The sequence below is a fragment of the Bos indicus x Bos taurus genome, chromosome 5, assembly GCF_003369695.1.
Source record: "Bos indicus x Bos taurus breed Angus x Brahman F1 hybrid chromosome 5, Bos_hybrid_MaternalHap_v2.0, whole genome shotgun sequence".
NCBI lineage: Eukaryota > Metazoa > Chordata > Mammalia > Artiodactyla > Bovidae > Bos > Bos indicus x Bos taurus.
Genome location: NC_040080.1, coordinates 60,907 through 77,917, shown reverse-complemented (window position 1 = coordinate 77,917; position 17,011 = coordinate 60,907). Strand labels below are relative to the sequence as shown.

The 17,011-nt window shown below is 56.6% G+C and overlaps 2 protein-coding genes across 4 annotated transcripts in view; both read left to right on the top strand.

Moving 5' to 3' along the window:
* Positions 1–4,275, top strand: part of SHANK3 (SH3 and multiple ankyrin repeat domains 3) — a 48,892-nt gene extending 44,617 nt beyond the window's left edge. For 2 of the 3 annotated variants that reach the window (XM_027540381.1, XM_027540380.1), the window contains one exon: positions 1,748–4,275. In XM_027540381.1, coding sequence (XP_027396182.1) covers positions 1,748–2,342 — 595 coding nt within the window. In that variant the 3' untranslated portion in view covers positions 2,343–4,275. Of the gene's footprint in view, positions 1–717; positions 1,680–1,747 lie in introns of those variants that run through there. The other variant, XM_027540382.1, reaches the window with a different exon arrangement.
* Positions 4,276–9,271: 4,996 nt separating this feature from the next.
* ACR (acrosin) lies at positions 9,272–16,793 on the top strand. The gene is made up of 5 exons (XM_027540378.1): positions 9,272–9,373; positions 10,350–10,556; positions 10,774–11,057; positions 15,389–15,534; positions 16,057–16,793. Exons 1-5 carry the CDS (start codon positions 9,306–9,308, stop codon positions 16,594–16,596), a joined length of 1,245 nt encoding a protein of 414 aa, XP_027396179.1. The 5' UTR covers positions 9,272–9,305; the 3' UTR covers positions 16,597–16,793.
* Positions 16,794–17,011: the final 218 nt, after the last annotated feature.

Sequence of the window (17,011 nt, the reverse complement as noted above, 5' to 3'; positions counted from 1 at the left end):
CTGCTGGGGTGGGGAGAACACGGTCTGGCCTCTTCAAGAGGCTCTGCTCTGGATCTGAGCAACTGGGCGAGGCAGCGGGGACAGAGGCTGAGGAGAGGGAGCCAGGCAGCGGAAACCAGGTCGAGTAGGACAGAGCTGGATCTCCTGGGAGACGCTGACCTTGCACCGGTGAGAGAGGAGAAGACAAGACCTGCTTTCAGGGGACGACTGGTGCTCAGGATGCCCTCCACAATGTGGGGCAGGCACCAGTCAGGATGGCACAAAAGTTGGGGAACCCAGGGGAGGGGTCCTTAGCCCAGTTCAGGCAAGGGCAGAGAAAGGGAGGCGGGCCGGCAGCTGGAGGGAAGCTCTTGGGCCAGCAGCAGCACAAGGTCACAAAGCACCCCAGAGCCAGGTGTCGGCTGAGCATCTGGCACACAGGGCTCTGCGTGAAGCCTGTGGATGAGGGCCACAGAGCGGAGAACAGGCCACAGGCTGGCCAGAGGCCCACCCAGACCCACCTCGTCTGGCCTGCACTTCCCCTCGCCCTGCAGCTCCAGTGTGCTCCTTCCCATTGCACCGGCCCACTGCCTCCGAGCCTCCTCCCGGGGTGTCTGGCCAGCGGGTCCCCACCTGGCTGCCCACTGTGGTTCTGCCCGGCGCGCCCGCTCAGGGCCGGCGCTAACTCTCTCTCTCATTGCTCTCTCCTGCCCATCTGCATGTGGCTGCTCTGTCTAGCTGCGCGGTGGTCCCGAGCGCCGGCTGTGTAAGTGAGCATGCCCATCCCATGCCTCTCTGTGCACTGCCCGCCTGGATCTCTGCTGTGCTTGGTCTCGTGGGGCTCCGGTGCCACGGCCGGTCCCCCGAGGCTTCCCTTGGCCACAGCAGGGGTATAGGGAGACAAACTGGGCGGGGGCGATGTGGGATACAGGAGGGGGTTTTCTCTGGAGGAGGCCTCCCATCGGGCCTCCCACCACGGCCATGCTGGGGGGTGGAGGGGCTGAAGGCCGGATCCATCAGGTGACGCTGGGGAGTGCAGACCATCTGCGCACGCGTGTGTCTGTGAGTGTGTGCTGTTTCTGCACATATGCTGCTTGTCCCTGTCGTGGGCAGGCCATGCCGCTCCTGCCGCTGCTGCTGCATGTATGTGACATACGTGGCTGCCGCTGCGCAGCGAGGCCGCATGGCACGTGCCCCGCGGCCTCACGCCTGTCCTGCACGCGCTGCTCTCTGTGTGGATGTGAACGCCGCCTGGTGTCCGTCTCAGACCTCATGGACTGTTCCGTCTTGTGCTGCCACCAGCCTTGATCACGGCTCAGCCAGCCCTGCGGCCGGCCCAGGTCTCTCTGGGTCTCATGATAACAGAGGGGCAGTGCTGAGGGGTACTGCCAGCCCTACTCTCTAGGGTCTGGGTGGATGGGCGGTGTCCAGAGCCGGTGTCGCAGGCTGTCAGAAACGTCGGGTCAGCCCTTTGCCCCAGAGGCTGTCCTTGCTCAGGCAGCCTGCTCTCGGAGCCCCCGTGGAGTAGAGGGGCCTGGGCTCTTACTCCATTCAGTCTAGGGCTCCCCTTCCCCCAGCAGGGCACTGACTCTGGGGGCCGGGCCAGAGGAACCACGGGATCCTATCCTCCGGTCTCCCTCCGGCCCCAAGGCTACCCCGCCCCCGGCCCCGCCCCCAGCGTCCTCCTGGCCTCTGGCCCCGCCCCCTCCGCCCGGCCCCACCTTGCCTGGTACCCCTCACCTGGCCTTGACCCCCTCTCCCTCCGCAGGCTCTTCAGCAGCCTCGGTGAGCTGAGCACCATCTCAGCGCAGCAGCGCAGCCCTGGGGGCCCGGGCGGCGGGGCCTCCTACCCGGTGCGGCCCGGCGGCCGCTACCCTGTGGCGCGGCGCGCCCCGAGCCCAGTGAAGCCCGCGTCGCTGGAGCGGGTGGAGGGGCTGGGGGCGGGGGCGGGGGGCGCGGGGCGGCCCTTCGGCCTCACGCCCCCCACCATCCTCAAGTCGTCCAGCCTCTCCATCCCGCATGAGCCGAAGGAGGTGCGCTTCGTGGTGCGCAGCGTGAGCGCGCGCAGCCGCTCGCCCTCGCCTTCGCCGCTGCCCTCGCCAGCGCCCGGCCCGGGCCCCGGGGCCCCCAGCCCGCGCCGGCCCTTCCAACAAAAGCCCCTGCAACTCTGGAGCAAGTTCGACGTGGGCGACTGGCTGGAGAGCATCCACTTGGGCGAACACCGCGACCGCTTCGAGGACCACGAGATCGAGGGCGCGCACCTGCCGGCGCTCACCAAGGACGACTTCGTGGAGCTGGGCGTCACGCGCGTGGGCCACCGCATGAACATCGAGCGCGCGCTCAGGCAGCTGGACGGCAGCTGACGCCCCCCGCTCCCTCCCCACGCCCCGGCCGCGCCCTGCGGGCAGGGCCCCCCTCCGCCCCCGGGCTGCGGGCTCGGCCCACTCCCCAGCCCCCACCCTACCGGCGCCCGGGCCAGGAATGTTGCATGAATCGTCCTGTTCGCTGTCGCTCGGAGACTTGCCCTGTACATTGCTTAGCGCCCTCCCAGGCCGTCGAGCCCCACCCAGCACACGGTCAGGAAGGGCGCGGGCCGTGGGGGGCTGGAGCGGGAGGGGGTCGGGGGCGGGGTGCTCCAGCCTGACCATCTCCCGCTGAGCTCCTGGTGGCTACTTTCCCAGAGGGGGTAACCTAGTCCAGCATGCGAGGTCAAGACACACCTTGGTGACTCGGGGGGAGGGGGGAAGACATTGGGGTTCTCGGTTGGGGGCCAAGGAGCCCCCTGTTTTGCATATTTTAATCCACTCTATATTTGGAACAAGAAAAGGAACAAATATCTCTGTCCTTAATAGCTTCCCTTCCCCTCCCCTCCAGCCCCCGGTTCCGCTGCGGCTGCCCAGTCTTCCATCTCTGGCCCCTCAACTGCCACTGCCACCCCACATGGGGCAGGGGACGCTCCAGCTGGTCTGGGGTTGGCCAGGGTCCTCGCACCCGCCCCGGGGCCCAGCTGGGCCCCCTCCCCTCGCTGAGCTATGGTGTTCCCCACCGACCCTTCAGGTGCTGCGTGGAGGAGGGGCGGCAGACGGCGACTCCTGTGGGCCCTCGCACGGTCACGCGGCCTGGGAGAGCCGCCCAGGGCGGGTGTGGGCGCAGGGCCCTGGCACCTGCCCCCGGCCGTCTCCCTCACAGGGTCCCCCCCCCAGCAGGGGTCTAGCCTCCTCTCCGCGCTGCTGGGTGACTACAGCAGAGAAGCCTCCCTGCCTCAGACCTGAAGTCGCCAGTTCCGCCCTGTGTGTGTGTGCGCACATGTGCGAGTGTGTGAAACTCGGGGTGCGACTGAGTGCATTGGAGCCCCTTGTGTGCCTGACTGGAGGGTGGTCCCAAGGGGCCACTCTGGACTAGTGTGGGGGCTTCGGAAGCTTGCACAGGGTGCGTGCATGGGTGTGTGCCTGTGAAAGCACCCCGTCTCCACTTCCAAAGAAAGTCAGAGGTCGTCTTGCACCCTGGGACCTGCTGTTTGCCCAGCCTGTCCCTCCAGAGCCTCGCGGAGCCTGAGTGGGCCTTCTTGGTGAAGCCTTGCTGCTTGGGAGAGGCCCCCAAGGGCCCTTGGAGGCAGTGCTCCGCCCTCTCTGGGCTTCTAGGGGGGATCATAGGGGCACCCCTAGAGTCAGGCCACTGCGAGCCTTGGGGAGAGGCAAAGACCCCAGTGGGCACCCCAGCCCCCCTTACTGTGACTCCTCACACTCAGCAATGACCTGTGGGGTGGGGGGCCCGGGACGTTTTTAAACCTAGGGTTTGGAGTCTGGACTAAGCTCCATCCACGTCACTCACGAGTTTCTGTTTATATTTCTAGCTTTTTTTAATAAAAATGAAAAAACCCAGAAAACAGAAGTTTTCACAGCCCAGGGGCTTGGCACGCCGGTCTGTGCCCACCCGCCCTGCCCCGGCCCACCGGCCCCATGCCCTGGGCAGATTCACACCCAGTAACCCTTTCACCAACAGACCAGGTCACACACACGGCAGCAGTCACTGTAACAGACTGCCACATACACACTCGTCTCACTCACCTGTGGGTTTTGGTTCCGTTCAGTTTGGGTTTTTAACTTTACAGGGTCAGTTCCGCTTCGCCCCTCCTTTTGTACGGAGCTCCACCTGGGGGGTTTCTCCCCCTGCTCCAGCTCCGAGGCCTCCTGACCCTGACGTTGTGATACACCCCACAGAGATCTATGTTTCTTATATTATTATTATTGATAATAATTATAATATTATTATGTAATAAATTTATAAGAAATGAAACCATTTCTCAGCTGCCTACTTGAGGAGATACTGGAAGCGCAGACTCTGCCCTCATTTGGGCAGGTCACACAAACCTCCCTGGCCCTCAGCAGTCGTCTGGCCGCTCACACCGATGACCCACGGGTCCTGTCTCTGACCTGGTCTCTTTGCTGACCTCCATACCCGCGTGCCTGGCTTCTTTGTGCCTCGCTCTCTCCGAGTTGTGCTGGGCCTGAGCCCGTGCTTCCTGAACTGGAAGCTTCTCTTTCTGCTCGCCAGCCCAGCGAATGACCCCTCCTGAGCTAGAAGTCCGGGTATCCTCCGTAGCCTCTGTCCACTTTTCCCGCCAGTGTCCAGGTGTCCCTAAATTCTGCTGCTCCTGTCTTTGAGCCCTCTCCTGTCTGCCTGTGCTCTCCTGCCCCAACAGCTCCTGCCCAAGTTCAGATCTCCCCTTGAGCCAGCTGCCACCAGCCATTGATGGGGCCAAGCCTGTGTGGTAGCTGGTGGGGAGGGTGGTAGCTCCCAGGAAGGGCAGGGGCACCTCAAAGAGTGAAGGGGGTGGTATGGTGAGGCGAGTGGACAGAAGAGACCCACAGGGAGCTGTGGGAGGTGGAGGCTGCGTGGCTGAGGTCTGACAGAGGGCCAGAAACCATGGAGGCGGGCCATCAGACCGGCTGGGCACCTGGTGGGGTTCTAGGAGGGCAGTGCGTGCAGAGCCACGCCACACTGGGTCAAGGTGGAGTGTGAACATCACACATGGCAACTGTAGACCTCGACTCAGGATGGGGCCTGGGTGATGCCTCCAGGGAAGCGAGAAGATGCCGGGAAGGATAAGAACGTGGATGGAGTGACGCCTTGTGTGCAGAGGGGAGTGGGCTCAGGTGTCTTTACCCAGGGCTGGCAGGAAGGCAGAGCAGCTCTGAGAAGCAGGTGGATGTCTGGAAGGCCTGCTCGGGAAGGCAAAGGCCCTTGTGAGGCTGAGATGGTGACCACTGGCAGTGGGTCCTTGAGAGAGGCTTGCAATCTGTCTAGAAAACCCCACAATTTCTAATTTTCATATTTTCACATTTTTGGCTTCATTTTCAAGTTGGAAACTGTGGTCGTCCACAGAAGTGGCCTAGAAGGAAGTGGGGACCTGGGAGGGTCTGAATGTGGAGGCACAGGGGGGGTCTCTGAATTCCCTGAGCCCAAGCACTGTGGCAGCTGCGGGTCAGCCTCCTCTGAGCCGCATGTGGGACCCTGCGTCTGGCTGGAACTGGGCTCGGACCTGGGGGCCAGTCCAGCAGGCATGGCAGTGGGATCATGGCGTGGAAATGGCATTACCATACTGACCCTGGGTCCTGGGGAGAAGACAGATATCCCACGGGTCAGAAGACACCTCAGTGCCTCAGAAAATGAGTCAGAAACTTTAAGACCGGGACTTGGCGAGAGAAGCCTTGATCAGAGGAGCAGGTGGTGGGATGGCAGAGGGTCGTGGTGCTGAGTGAGCTGCAGCCTCCCAGCACCTCTGGGCAGACACTTTCTCACTCCGGATGGTGGACTCCCTGCCTCCTCCTGCCCCCTCACGACCTCAGAATGTCCCAGCTTTATCCCCTCAGGGGCCCTAAGCGTCTCACCAGCACGCTGTCTGCAGCCTGGAGCAGAGAGCACTTTGTGGGTGGCCCTCACCGCTGACCACCCTACAGGTCCTGTGGGCAGCTCTGGGCACTGAGGCTGAACAGATGAGGAAGGTCCTGCTCTTCCTCAGGGAGAAAGAGGGAGTATCATATGCTGGAGAATAACCGGGTGGGTGGGAGTTAGCAGGCTGGGAGAAGTGAGGCAGGATCTGCGGGAGCTGGCTGGGGCTGGGCTGGGGGTGGGCACAGGACGGCCCAGGTTGGGGCGTGCAGAGGGAGCCAGGGCGGGAAGGAGGCTGGGGAAGCGAGGGGCTCGCGGGGCTGGGGAGGGTGGGCCTCGAGAACGGGGAGAAGGAGCCTCAGGAGCGGGGACCCCTTGTCCTGACCCCGCCCTGTGCTGGGAGCTCCACCTTGGCCTGAGTCAAGCCACCAGGAGCCATTGAGACCCCATCCTGTGTTCCCAGAAGCCTAACTGTCGTGTACCTTCCCGTCTCTCCCTTGCTCTTCAGAACAGTGTGAAGGAGGCAAACGGAGTCCCTCTTCCGTTAGATTTAATGACACAGCTGAAGCTGCAGGTCTGTATGTGAGACACTCAGCATACGACTGTGTCTGGGAGCAGGGACTAGAGCCTGTTTAAGAGTCAGAAGGGGCTGCTGCTCTGCAGAGTCACACAAGAGTTTTCTTCTAAAATCTAGACACTGGGTCTTCAAACTTTTTTATTGCATAACCCCTAAATGTTTTGAAAATCTGGGTACCCCTTTCCATTTTGAAACTTTTATTTTACATTTTCATCTTATATTTTAAAAAGCTTGCAAACAAGCTTGCAAACATTATGATTTCCAGAAAATTGTACATATTAACATTTAAAATAAATGGTTACATCATTCTGTTACAGGATTCACATGAATCTAAATACCATTTCAATTTTATGCCCATCAAAATCCTGTAAAAACACCTGGATAATCTTTAACAGTCAAAACTGTAACATCACTTATCGAATTCCTGCTGCCATTTCTTGAACTATATTTTCAGTCTTTTTTGATTACTTTATTAGGCACAATCTGTTACTGAGTTAAAATAAGTAAGTTATCAGGTAGGTGAAATAGAACCTTGCAGATCTTCAGATAGAGGAGGTGAGGCCACCTGCGATGAGAGAGAGACAGAAAGACACCTTGGAAACTTACGTATGTGGCAAGAGTCCTCCTGAAACTCAAGTAGCAGAAACAAGACCTGTGACACTCAGGCATGGGGAGTTAGAGACCCCTAACAGACACGGTACCTAAGAGCCCTGAAACCGATGGAGGGGAGACAAATGCCCCTCACGCTCAGGGTGAGGAGAAGGAGACCTCGACATGCAGCAGGGATTAAAACCTTTTGCCACTCAAATAGCTGATACTCTTGAGATCCGATTGCATTTTTATCAGGAAAATAAAACCTCTTGCCTGACAGGAAGGGAACTAATGAATACTGAACTCAAGTAAGGAAATTAAATCATCCTGCTTCTCACCAGGGGGATAAGTCCTTGTCACTTCCTAGTAAATAAAGATGAAAGGTGTGTTCTGGCTTTGTAATAAGAGAGACAAGACCTTCTGACCTGCAGGGAGAGTAGATTTAGGGACAGTCATGTAGAGAAAATGGTAACTTCCTGACAACGAAGTGCATGAGAGGATGTCTCTGGACTCTGGAGAGGAAATGAGATGTCCTGACGATTAGACAGGAGAGACGGAGATGCCTGATGCCCAGGGATGAGGAGGCTCACAGAGGGAAGACGAGACGTGCGTGTGCTACAGCGGGAGAGAGGAGACCCCTTGGTCACTCAGAGAGAAGAGGCAGGGCCTCCAGATACAGAGCAGAAGAGATGAGGCGTGTCAGGTGGAGACAGGACCCCCCGACACTCAGGGCCTGTAAGACCTGCTTGTGCTCAGATGGGAGATACAAGATTTCATGGCCCTCAGATAGTGGAGATGAGACCTCAAGACACTCAGGAAGGGTAGGAAAGACTTCAGACAGGCGGTTGAGATGGAAGATTCGGACACTTACGTAGGAGAGGAGACCTCGTGGTGCTCAGGTAGAGAATATGAAAGCTCAGGATTCCGACAGGGAGACCAGGACCTCCTCCAGCAGGAGCCGGGAGACTGCCTGGCGGTCAAGTGGGGACACGGGAACCCCAGCATTTCTGTGTGTCGGTTGAAGCTGCAGAGCACTCACAGCGGTGAGACGCAACCTCCTGACACTCCGAGGCTGTGAGACCTTTTGGTTCTCAGGTAGAGAAGATGGGACAAAGTCACGCTCCTGTCTGAGGTCTTAGGTCCTGAGCTGGAAGAAAGGAGAGATCCTCACAGTCAGGGGGAGGAGATGATAGCTTCCATCAGCAAGTAAGATATGTGCGACCTACTGGATGTTCAGTTGAGGAGGATGTGATGTGAAAGTTACATGAGATGAGAAATTCAGTCAGTTCAGTCGTCCAGCCCTGTCTGACTCTTTGCGACCCCGTGGACTGCAGCACAGCAGGCCTCCTTGTCCATCACCAACTCCCAGAGCTTGCTCAAACTCATGTCCCTCAGGTTGGTGATGCCATCCACCCACCTCGCAACTAGAACATTCAGTTAGAGAAGATGCTCAGGTAGAATAAGTGAGGTCATCTGACTATCTGAAACGCTTTGTACCTGGAAAGAGGACAGGCGGTGTCCTGACACTTGGGTAGGAGAGGTAGGTGGTGCCTCGTGACTGTCACGTAGGTGAGGAGTGACTCCTTGACGTTCAGATAGGCCAGCTGAGACCTTGTGCCCAGGTACAGGCGCTGAGACTGCTCCTCCAGCAGGTAGAGATGTGACCTCATCACGCTCTTGCAGGGAAGGTAGAACTTTAACATCCAAGTAGGTGAGTTGAGCATTTTTCTGTCCTGGGATATGAGATGCTGTCTCCTGACAAGCAGAAGAAGCATTATTTCATGACATTCAGGTAACTGTGCTGAGAATTCCTGACACTCAGGTACAGAAGACAATTTTCTGCTTCGCGTAGTTCCCAGAAAGGAGACCTGGAGAGATCCAGGTAGAAGATATGAGACTTTGTGGACAGAAAAGTGGGCTTCATAGTTCTAAGCTAGGGAAAGTCAAAATGGTCTTCAGAAAATGTCCTGAGAGCACAGCCTTGGCAGAGGGAAAGAGTTTGCTGCCTACGGGGTTAAGGTCTGTCGGTCTGTAGAGCCTGACTCCCTTGAGCTGCTGACGTGCTGGAGGTCTCACAGGGGGCTGACCGTGGTTACAGTTTGCATGAGGCTGTGCAAGACGTCGGGAAGTCGCTCCAGCATGAACCGCCAGGCCTGGTTTCTGGAGGGTGGGGGTGGGACGTCACCCTGCTGATTGGTCGGAAGGCCATGAAGCTTTGTGAGGTCACTGGGCTTCCAGGCCTGGCTGGGGCAGGACTTTGGCAGAGATGCTGCCAACTGCCATTCTGCTGGTCTTGGCAGTATCTGTGGTCGCCAGAGATAACACCACGTGTGAGTAAGTGTCAGACAACTTGGGTGGGGGGAGGGTGTCTTCTGAGTAACGACCCGGTCCAGACTCCCTCTGTCTGTGGCTCTGCAGAAAGCCAAGCTGGGGCCTTAGCATTCCCCCGGGTCTCACAGCGCTTTTGCCCCACATCACCAATTCGGACCTTCCCTGCTCCCACCATCCTCAGCCCGGAGCCCCCAGGCCCCTGGCATCTAGAGCTTTCTCCTGAGAGGAACTCTGGGGCTTCCGCAAAGCACAGGCCGGTTTCCACGGTGCCCCTGTCCCCGCCAGTCACTGGCTTCACTGCCTCTTGAACACTGAGTCCTGCAGACCCAGGGAAGCACCTCCCCCCAGCCCTGTGCTGACCCCAGAGATCCCAGGGCGTCCTCATGCAGCACCTCGGGGACCCCCCACTCCATGTGTAGACTCCCAAGCCCCCAGGGTATCCTGAAATCCCAGAAACTCCCTCCTTCTCACCGGTGACACAGAGCCCTGAACGTTCACCTCCGCCCCGCCCCGCACGCCTCCCCCGGGTCACTTCCACCTGCGCAGCTGTCCTCCTGCTGCCGCCCAGCCCAGCCCTGCAGCTCCGAGCCCCTCTGGCTCCTTCCTGAGCCTCCACCGGGGTCACCCACTTCACGCCCACGCTAGCTCCCTCTCCCCCCCAGCCATCTCCCGCACTGCTAGGGCCCTTGGTCTGTCCCAGCTGCCTGTGGCCACTCTGAACCCACCTTGTGACCTCAAGACCGGAGAAAACTCCCCACCCCCCCCCACCGAACATTTCCCGGAGCCCCTGGCCGCCTGTCCCGGCACGGCCCCCAGCACCGCTGCTCAGCTGCGCCCCCTGGACCCCCACCCTGGGGCTACCCCAGCTGGCCCGGGACCCCATGGCTGCTCCCCTGTGACCAGCCTCAGGCCCTCCTCCCCCCGCTGCGGAGGCGCCGGGATGGCCTTGACTTGGACAGTGCCTGTGGTCTCTCCTCAGTGGCCCCTGTGGGACACGGTTCCGGCAGAACCGGCAGGGGGGCATGCGGATCATCGGCGGGCAAGACGCTGCCCACGGGTCCTGGCCCTGGATGGTCAGCCTCCAGATCTTCACATACCACAACAACCGGCGGTACCACGTGTGTGGGGGCTCCCTGCTGAACGCCCACTGGCTGCTCACTGCCGCTCACTGCTTCAGGATCAAAAAGTATGTGCGGGAACTCGCAGCAGGGGTCTTCAGAAAGGCTCTTCTTAGAACTGGGCATTCTCCAAGGGTCTCAGTGCCAAAGGTCCCTGAGGCTCTGGGCCTAGTGGCAACCAGATTGCGGGGTTGACCCGGACCTGCTGGGGATGGGGCCCTCCGAGGGTCATGGTCATCAGCCAGTCTGCAGCCAGTGTGACCTGGCTTACCTCTGTGCCCACAGAAAAGTGACCGACTGGAGGCTGATCTTTGGAGCTAAGGAAGTTGAGTGGGGGAGCAATAAGCCAGTGAAGCCGCCTCTGCAGGAGAGATATGTTGAGAAAATCATCATTCATGAGAAATACTCGGCGAGCTCAGAGGCCAACGACATTGCTCTCATAAAGATCACCCCTCCTGTTATCTGTGGGCACTTCATTGGACCAGGCTGCCTGCCTCAGTTTAGGGCAGGCCCACCCAGAGTTCCCCAGACATGCTGGGTGGCTGGCTGGGGATTCTTACGTGAGAATGGTGAGTACGGGCGGGGCAAACCCCGCTGACGTGGTCTTAGGTGAAGGGGAAATCTGTTGATGCCTGCCTGAGCCCCACCCAGTCCCTAGCCCTGTGCTGTGAGTGGATCCTGTCACCGTCCCCTTTCACAGCCAGAGAAACTGAGAGTGAAGCTCCGTGTCCAGGGCCCCTTGCCAGTGGCTGGTGTGGCCACCAGGGGTGGCTGGGCGGCACGCACAGAAGAGCGCCTCGGCATCTTTGGAATGGGGTCAAGGCTGGGCCTGGAGCTCCAGGGCTGCCTCTGGAGGTGGGGGTCGTGCCTTGAGGCAGGCAGCAGGTGGAGAAGGGCTCTGGATGGGATTTCCCTCTCCATGCCTCAGTTTCCCCATCTGTAAATGGAAGGGCCGGGTCACATGGTCTCCAAGCTCTGCAACTCCTGCGCGTGGCCCCTCCTGGCCATCTCTGCCCCCGACCCTCGGCCGTCAGTCCCACCCAGCTGTTACTGCGAGCGTCCTCTGTAGACGGCGAAAGGGGCTGCTGCTGGGCGTGACTTTGTGTGGGTCAGCAGCCTGGGCAGCATGTTTCTGCCAGTGGGGCAAGACCGAGTAGAACAGGCCTCTGTGCGTGAGCTGTGCTTTCAGCTTCCCGTAGGTGGGCACGTGAATTTTCACCAGTCATGTCACGGGTGTGAACGTATGATTGAAACTGAATTGGCGCTCAGTCTCCTTTCTTCACTGATGGAACATCTGTTCATTGGTGGAAAATCTGGGCCTCCTGGGGTTTAAACCTCAGTGTGTTTTGTGTCTTCTATCTTCTCCTCCCTCAAAGTTGATTTTGGCTTTTGGTAGGACCGCTGTCTGTGCCGCCTTGCGGGGAGGGTGTCTCACAGTCTCTTCCCTGGCCTGGGGTGTCAGCCTCTATCTGGCTGCTGGTGTCCGAGGCTCTGCCGCGGCTCCCAGAGCAAGCGCACACTTTCTTCTTGCTCCACCCCCTTCCCTGCTCTGTCCACCTCTCCAACCTTGTCCTCAGCTTTCGGGGGTTCTTGCAGTCCCTGGGAGGCTGATCTCAGGGTTTCCATTCAACAACCCTCAACCCCACCTCTGCTCTCCTTTTGCTCAGGAGAATTGTAGGCTCCCGTCTATATCCTGGACGTCACACAAGGCCTCTTTGTTCTATAATCACCTTGAATTTAATGCAGTTTCTATCCCTTTTTGTTTGTTTGTTTTTGCAAACCCATCCCTTAAAAAGTGAAAGTGTTTAGTCGCTCAGTTGTGTCTGACTCTTTGGGACCCCCCTGGATTGTAACTCGCCAGGCTCCTCTGTCCCTGGAATTCTCCAGGCAAGAATACTGGAGTGAGTAGTCATTCCCTTCTCCAGGGGGTCTTCCCAACCCAGCGATTGAACCTGGGTCTTCCAGGGCCAAGTCTTAAAGAAACCCCCAGGCTCCTGTGATACTCCTTCTGACCTTTCCTTATCTGGACCTACCACTTCCTTGAACTCAGATGCTTTGGGGCTGGAAGAGTACTTTTGGGAATTGGTCTCTTTTTCCATCAGACTTTTAGTTTCTGCAGGCTTTTTGGCATTTGATATTTAAAACCAAGGTGCTGAGATTGAGAAAGCTCTTTTGTGTCTCAGGACACCTGTCTCTTAACAAGGAATTGCATGGCTTCCAAGGCTGTAGGCTCTGCCATAGATTTAAAGGGTCACTTTAATGACCAACAAGCCAGGCTTGTGCTTGTTAGTTCCATGTCACCTGTACCTAAAGGGCAGTGAATGTGTGAAACCCTCCATGCTGCTTAGGTGGGAAGGAAAAGTGGGGGCTAAGGAAGTTGGGAACATAACCGAAGCCTTGCAGACACGCGTTCAGCAGCCATCCACCGAATGCTTGCTGGTGCCCTCCCCAGCCACGGTGCTCCATGGGCTTCCCTGCTGGCCTTACACTCCGAGTCTGCCCCTTCCCACCTGTACCGCACATGGTGTTCAAACCCTCTGGGCGGTGACTGGCTGTGGGTGCTGCTATGGCAGGGCTGTTGGGATTCTCCTGCCTGTGGGACCACGTGATTCAGAGGGTACAGTCGCCTTGGCTCTTGGGCTCCAGTTCAGTTCAGTTCAGTGGCTCAGCTGTGTCTGACTCTTTGTGACCCCACGGACTGCAGCACGCCAGGCCTCCCTGTCCATCACCAACTCCTGGAGCTTGCTCAGACTCACGTGCATCGAGTCGGTGATGCCATCCAACCATCTCATCCTTTGTTGTCCCCTTCTCCTCCTGCCTTCAGCCTTTCCCAGCATCAGGGTCTTTTCCAACGCGTCAGTTCTTCTCATCATGTGGCCAAAGTATTGGAGTTTCAGCTTCAGCATCAGTCTTTCCAATGAATATTCAGGACTGATTTTCTTTAGGATGGACTGGTTTGATCTTGCAGTCCAAGGGACTCTCAAGAGTCTTTCCCAACACCACAGTTCAAAAGCATCAATTCTTTAGCATTCAGCTTTCCTTATGGTCTACCTCTCACGTCCATACATGACCACTGGAAAAACCATAGCTTTGACTAGATGGACCTTTGTTGGCCAAGCAATGTCTCTGCTTTTTAATGTTCTGTCTAGATTTGTCATAGTTTTTCTTCCAAGGAGCAATTGTCTTAATTTCATGGCTGCAGTCACCATCTGCAGTGATTTTGGAGCCCAAGAAAATAGTCTGTCACTGTTTCCATTGTTTCCCCATCTATTTGCCATGAAGTGATGGGACCAGATGCCATGATCTTCTGTTTTTGAATCTTGAATTTCAAGCCAACTTTTTCACTCCCATCAAGAGGCTCTTTAGTTCTTCTACACTTTCTGCCATAAGGGTGTTGTCATCTGCATATCTGAGGTTACTGATATGTCTCATGGAAATCTTAATTCCAGCTTGTGCTTCATCCAGCCTGGCATTTCACATGATGTACTCTGTATATAAGTTAAATAAGCAGGGCGACAATATATAGGCTTAACATACTCCTTTCCCAATTTGGAACCAGTCTGTTGTTCCACGTCCAGTTCTAACTGTTGCTTCTTGACCTGCATATCTTGACCTTGATTTCTCAGGAAGCAAATCAGGTGGTCTGGTCTCTTGAAGATTTTTCCATAGTTTGTTGTGATCCACAAAGTCAACAGCTTTGGCATAGTCAATAAAACAGATGTTTTTCTGGAATTCTCTCGCTTCTTGTATGATCCAACGGATGTTGGCAATTTGATTTCTGGTTCCTCTGCCTTTTCTAAATCCGGCTTGAACATCTGAAAGTTCATGGTTCATGTACTGTTGAAGCCTGGCTTGGAGAATTTTGAGCATTACTTTGCTAGCATGTGAGACGAATGCAATTGTGCGGTAGTTTGAGCATTCTTTGGCATTGCCTTTCTTTGGGATTGGAATGAGAACTGACCTTTTCCAGTCCTGTGGCCACTGCTGAGTTTTCCCAATTTGCTGGCATATTGAGTGCAGCACTTTCACAGCACCATCTTCCAGTACCTGGCCTTTGGTTTGGGCTCCAGGCAGGATGCAATGTTGGCTGCTCCAGCCACAGTGCAGGCTGGGGTTTTCCTAACCCCTGGTCATGGCCAAGCATCTGAGGCTATAAAGGAAGTTCTGACCTGGCCTCAATGGTCATTTCAACCGCCTGTGCCCCTGACAGGTCTGCTGTGTGTGGAGGCACCACCGTAGGTCTGTTGCCTCCAGATCTGAATAAAGATTTGAGGCACATGGGAGGGAGTCATCAGCCCAAGTCCTGCGGGTCCTGTCCATGGCTGGATGGAGGCTAGAATGCAGGGGATGACCTACAGCCAGAGTGAACGGTGTGTCCTGGACTTGAGTCTAGAGACGAAAATCCTTGGTGTGAGTCCAGGGTTCCCTACTGTGACCTTGGGAAGTGGCATTCCAATCTCCTGATTGGAGAAAAGGGGAATAACTGTTTCTAACTCATGAAGTGCCTATGAGGAGTGAATGAGATGAAGCCTGTGTGACTCAAAGTAAGTGCTCAGCATGTCCTTGTTATAATTGTTAATGTCATAGCAAACTTCCATAAGCCAGCATCCACCCTTCACGTATATGACTCTTCAGCTGCCTCCGCCGCCCTCCTTCTGTCGTCTGTCCACAGTCCCCCTCCTTCCTTCTCCTCCAGTTCCATCTCCCAAGTCTCGTGTGCTCTTCCAGCTGTGCTTTCTTCCCTTCAGGAGTGGATAAGGAGAGGCCGGGGGCATAGGCTTGCTTGGCTCTTAGGTTCAAGTGGAGCATTTGAGGCCATTGGGGGCTCAGTGGCGGGAGGAAGGCAGGGCTTTCCCAGACGTCTTCTATGCTTACTGACCACTGAGTCACCTGGCTGTAGCCCGCAGGACATCACCTGTGCTGCAGGAGGCGCATGTGGACCTTATCGACCTCGACTTGTGTAACTCGACCAGATGGTACAATGGGCGCATTCGTTCAACCAATGTGTGCGCAGGGTACCCTGAAGGCAAGATTGACACCTGCCAGGTAACTCTCCACCGGGTGCGCTCGTGGACACTTCCTTTCTGGATCCCTGAGCAAACCTCCCTGGTCCTGTCTTCCACTGCCTGTAGTCACTATGTGCTTGGGTGGTGACACGCATACGCTGCCCAACAAAGACTCAGTCACCATAGGTAGAGCTTTCTTCGACCCTCACACAGAGATCATATCCTCCGAACACTGCCCAGAAGAGAACATTTACCTCTCTTCACCAGAACACAAAAGGGTCCAATCCACTTGCACACACACGTTCATGTCCCCACGTAAAACCGTGCACAGACACATGGGTTTGTCTGTCCTCCCCATCAGCGCAAGAAAACCCATGGAATCCCTCCCCTTCTCACAGCCCCAGAGAAGTTGTTGGCACCACCTCAAACTCTGCCATAACTGCCTGTGTTCATGGCAGCAGGAGGCCATGTGACTGCAGAAATGACCTGCCCAGAGGCCACGGCCCTTCTGGGCAGGGAGCGTGGCTCAGGCAGAGCGTGACTTCTGTATCCTTCTGGGCAGGGGGACAGCGGCGGGCCTCTCATGTGCAAAGACAGCGTGGAAAACAGCTATGTGGTCGTGGGAATCACAAGCTGGGGGGTAGGCTGTGCCCGAGCTAAGCGCCCCGGAGTCTACACGTCTACCTGGTCCTATCTGAACTGGATTGCCTCCAAGATAGGCTCTAACACGGTGCACATGATTCAGTTGCCCACCGCTCCCCCTGCTTCTACTCCAGCAGCCCAAGCGAGCCCTGGCTCCGTTCAGCCTTCCATTCGCCCACCTTGGTTCTTCCAACACGTTCCTCAACCACCTCCCTCTCAGCAAGCTATTGCCGTGGCCCAACCCTCACGTCCCTCAAGCCCCCGGCCCTCAGTCCCACCTGCCCCCCGACCCCCACGACCACCCCCACCGCAGCCTTCCACTAGGCCTCCCCAGGCACTCTCCTTTGCCAAGCGACTGCAGCAGCTCATAGAGGTCTTGAAGGGAAAGACCTTTCTTAACGAAAAGAGCAATTATGAAATGGAAACCACAGGCCTTCCAGGACAACATGCCTCCTCCTGATCTGAACCCATTCTCAACGGACCCAGTGAAGCCCTCACTCCTGAGGGAAAAAAAGATGAAATAAATGGATATAAATACAAATATAAATATATATACACTAAGAGACGCTTTCTGGACTTCTTCCTATATGCCCTCCCCAACTTAATCCCTCATCAAGTCTACCCTGCCTCCATTCACCCTTGTATTGTACAAATGATGTTGACTTAAAAAAAAAAATGCACAACGTGAGTTGTGAGTTAAGTTTTATTTGGGGGCAAAATGAAGACTAGCATGAGAAATGGCACTTGAGATAGCTCTGAGAAACTGCTCCAAAGAGGCAGTGGGGGAAGGGCAGTAGCTGTGGGATTTTTGGTGAAGGGGGAGTGCATGCAATCAAGCACATTTTATTTAGAGGTTTCTGCTGGCCTCCTGAAGA

Bases quoted from the DNA above. Each gene is read 5' to 3' on its own strand.
- ACR (XM_027540378.1), top strand. From the start codon at position 9,306: ATGCTGCCAACTGCCATTCTGCTGGTCTTGGCAGTATCTGTGGTCGCC. The intron at 9,374-10,349 runs GTAAGTGTCAGA...GTCTCTCCTCAG, and splicing joins AGAGATAACACCACGTGTGA to TGGCCCCTGTGGGACACGGT. The intron at 11,058-15,388 runs GTGAGTACGGGC...ACCTGGCTGTAG, and splicing joins GGGATTCTTACGTGAGAATG to CCCGCAGGACATCACCTGTG.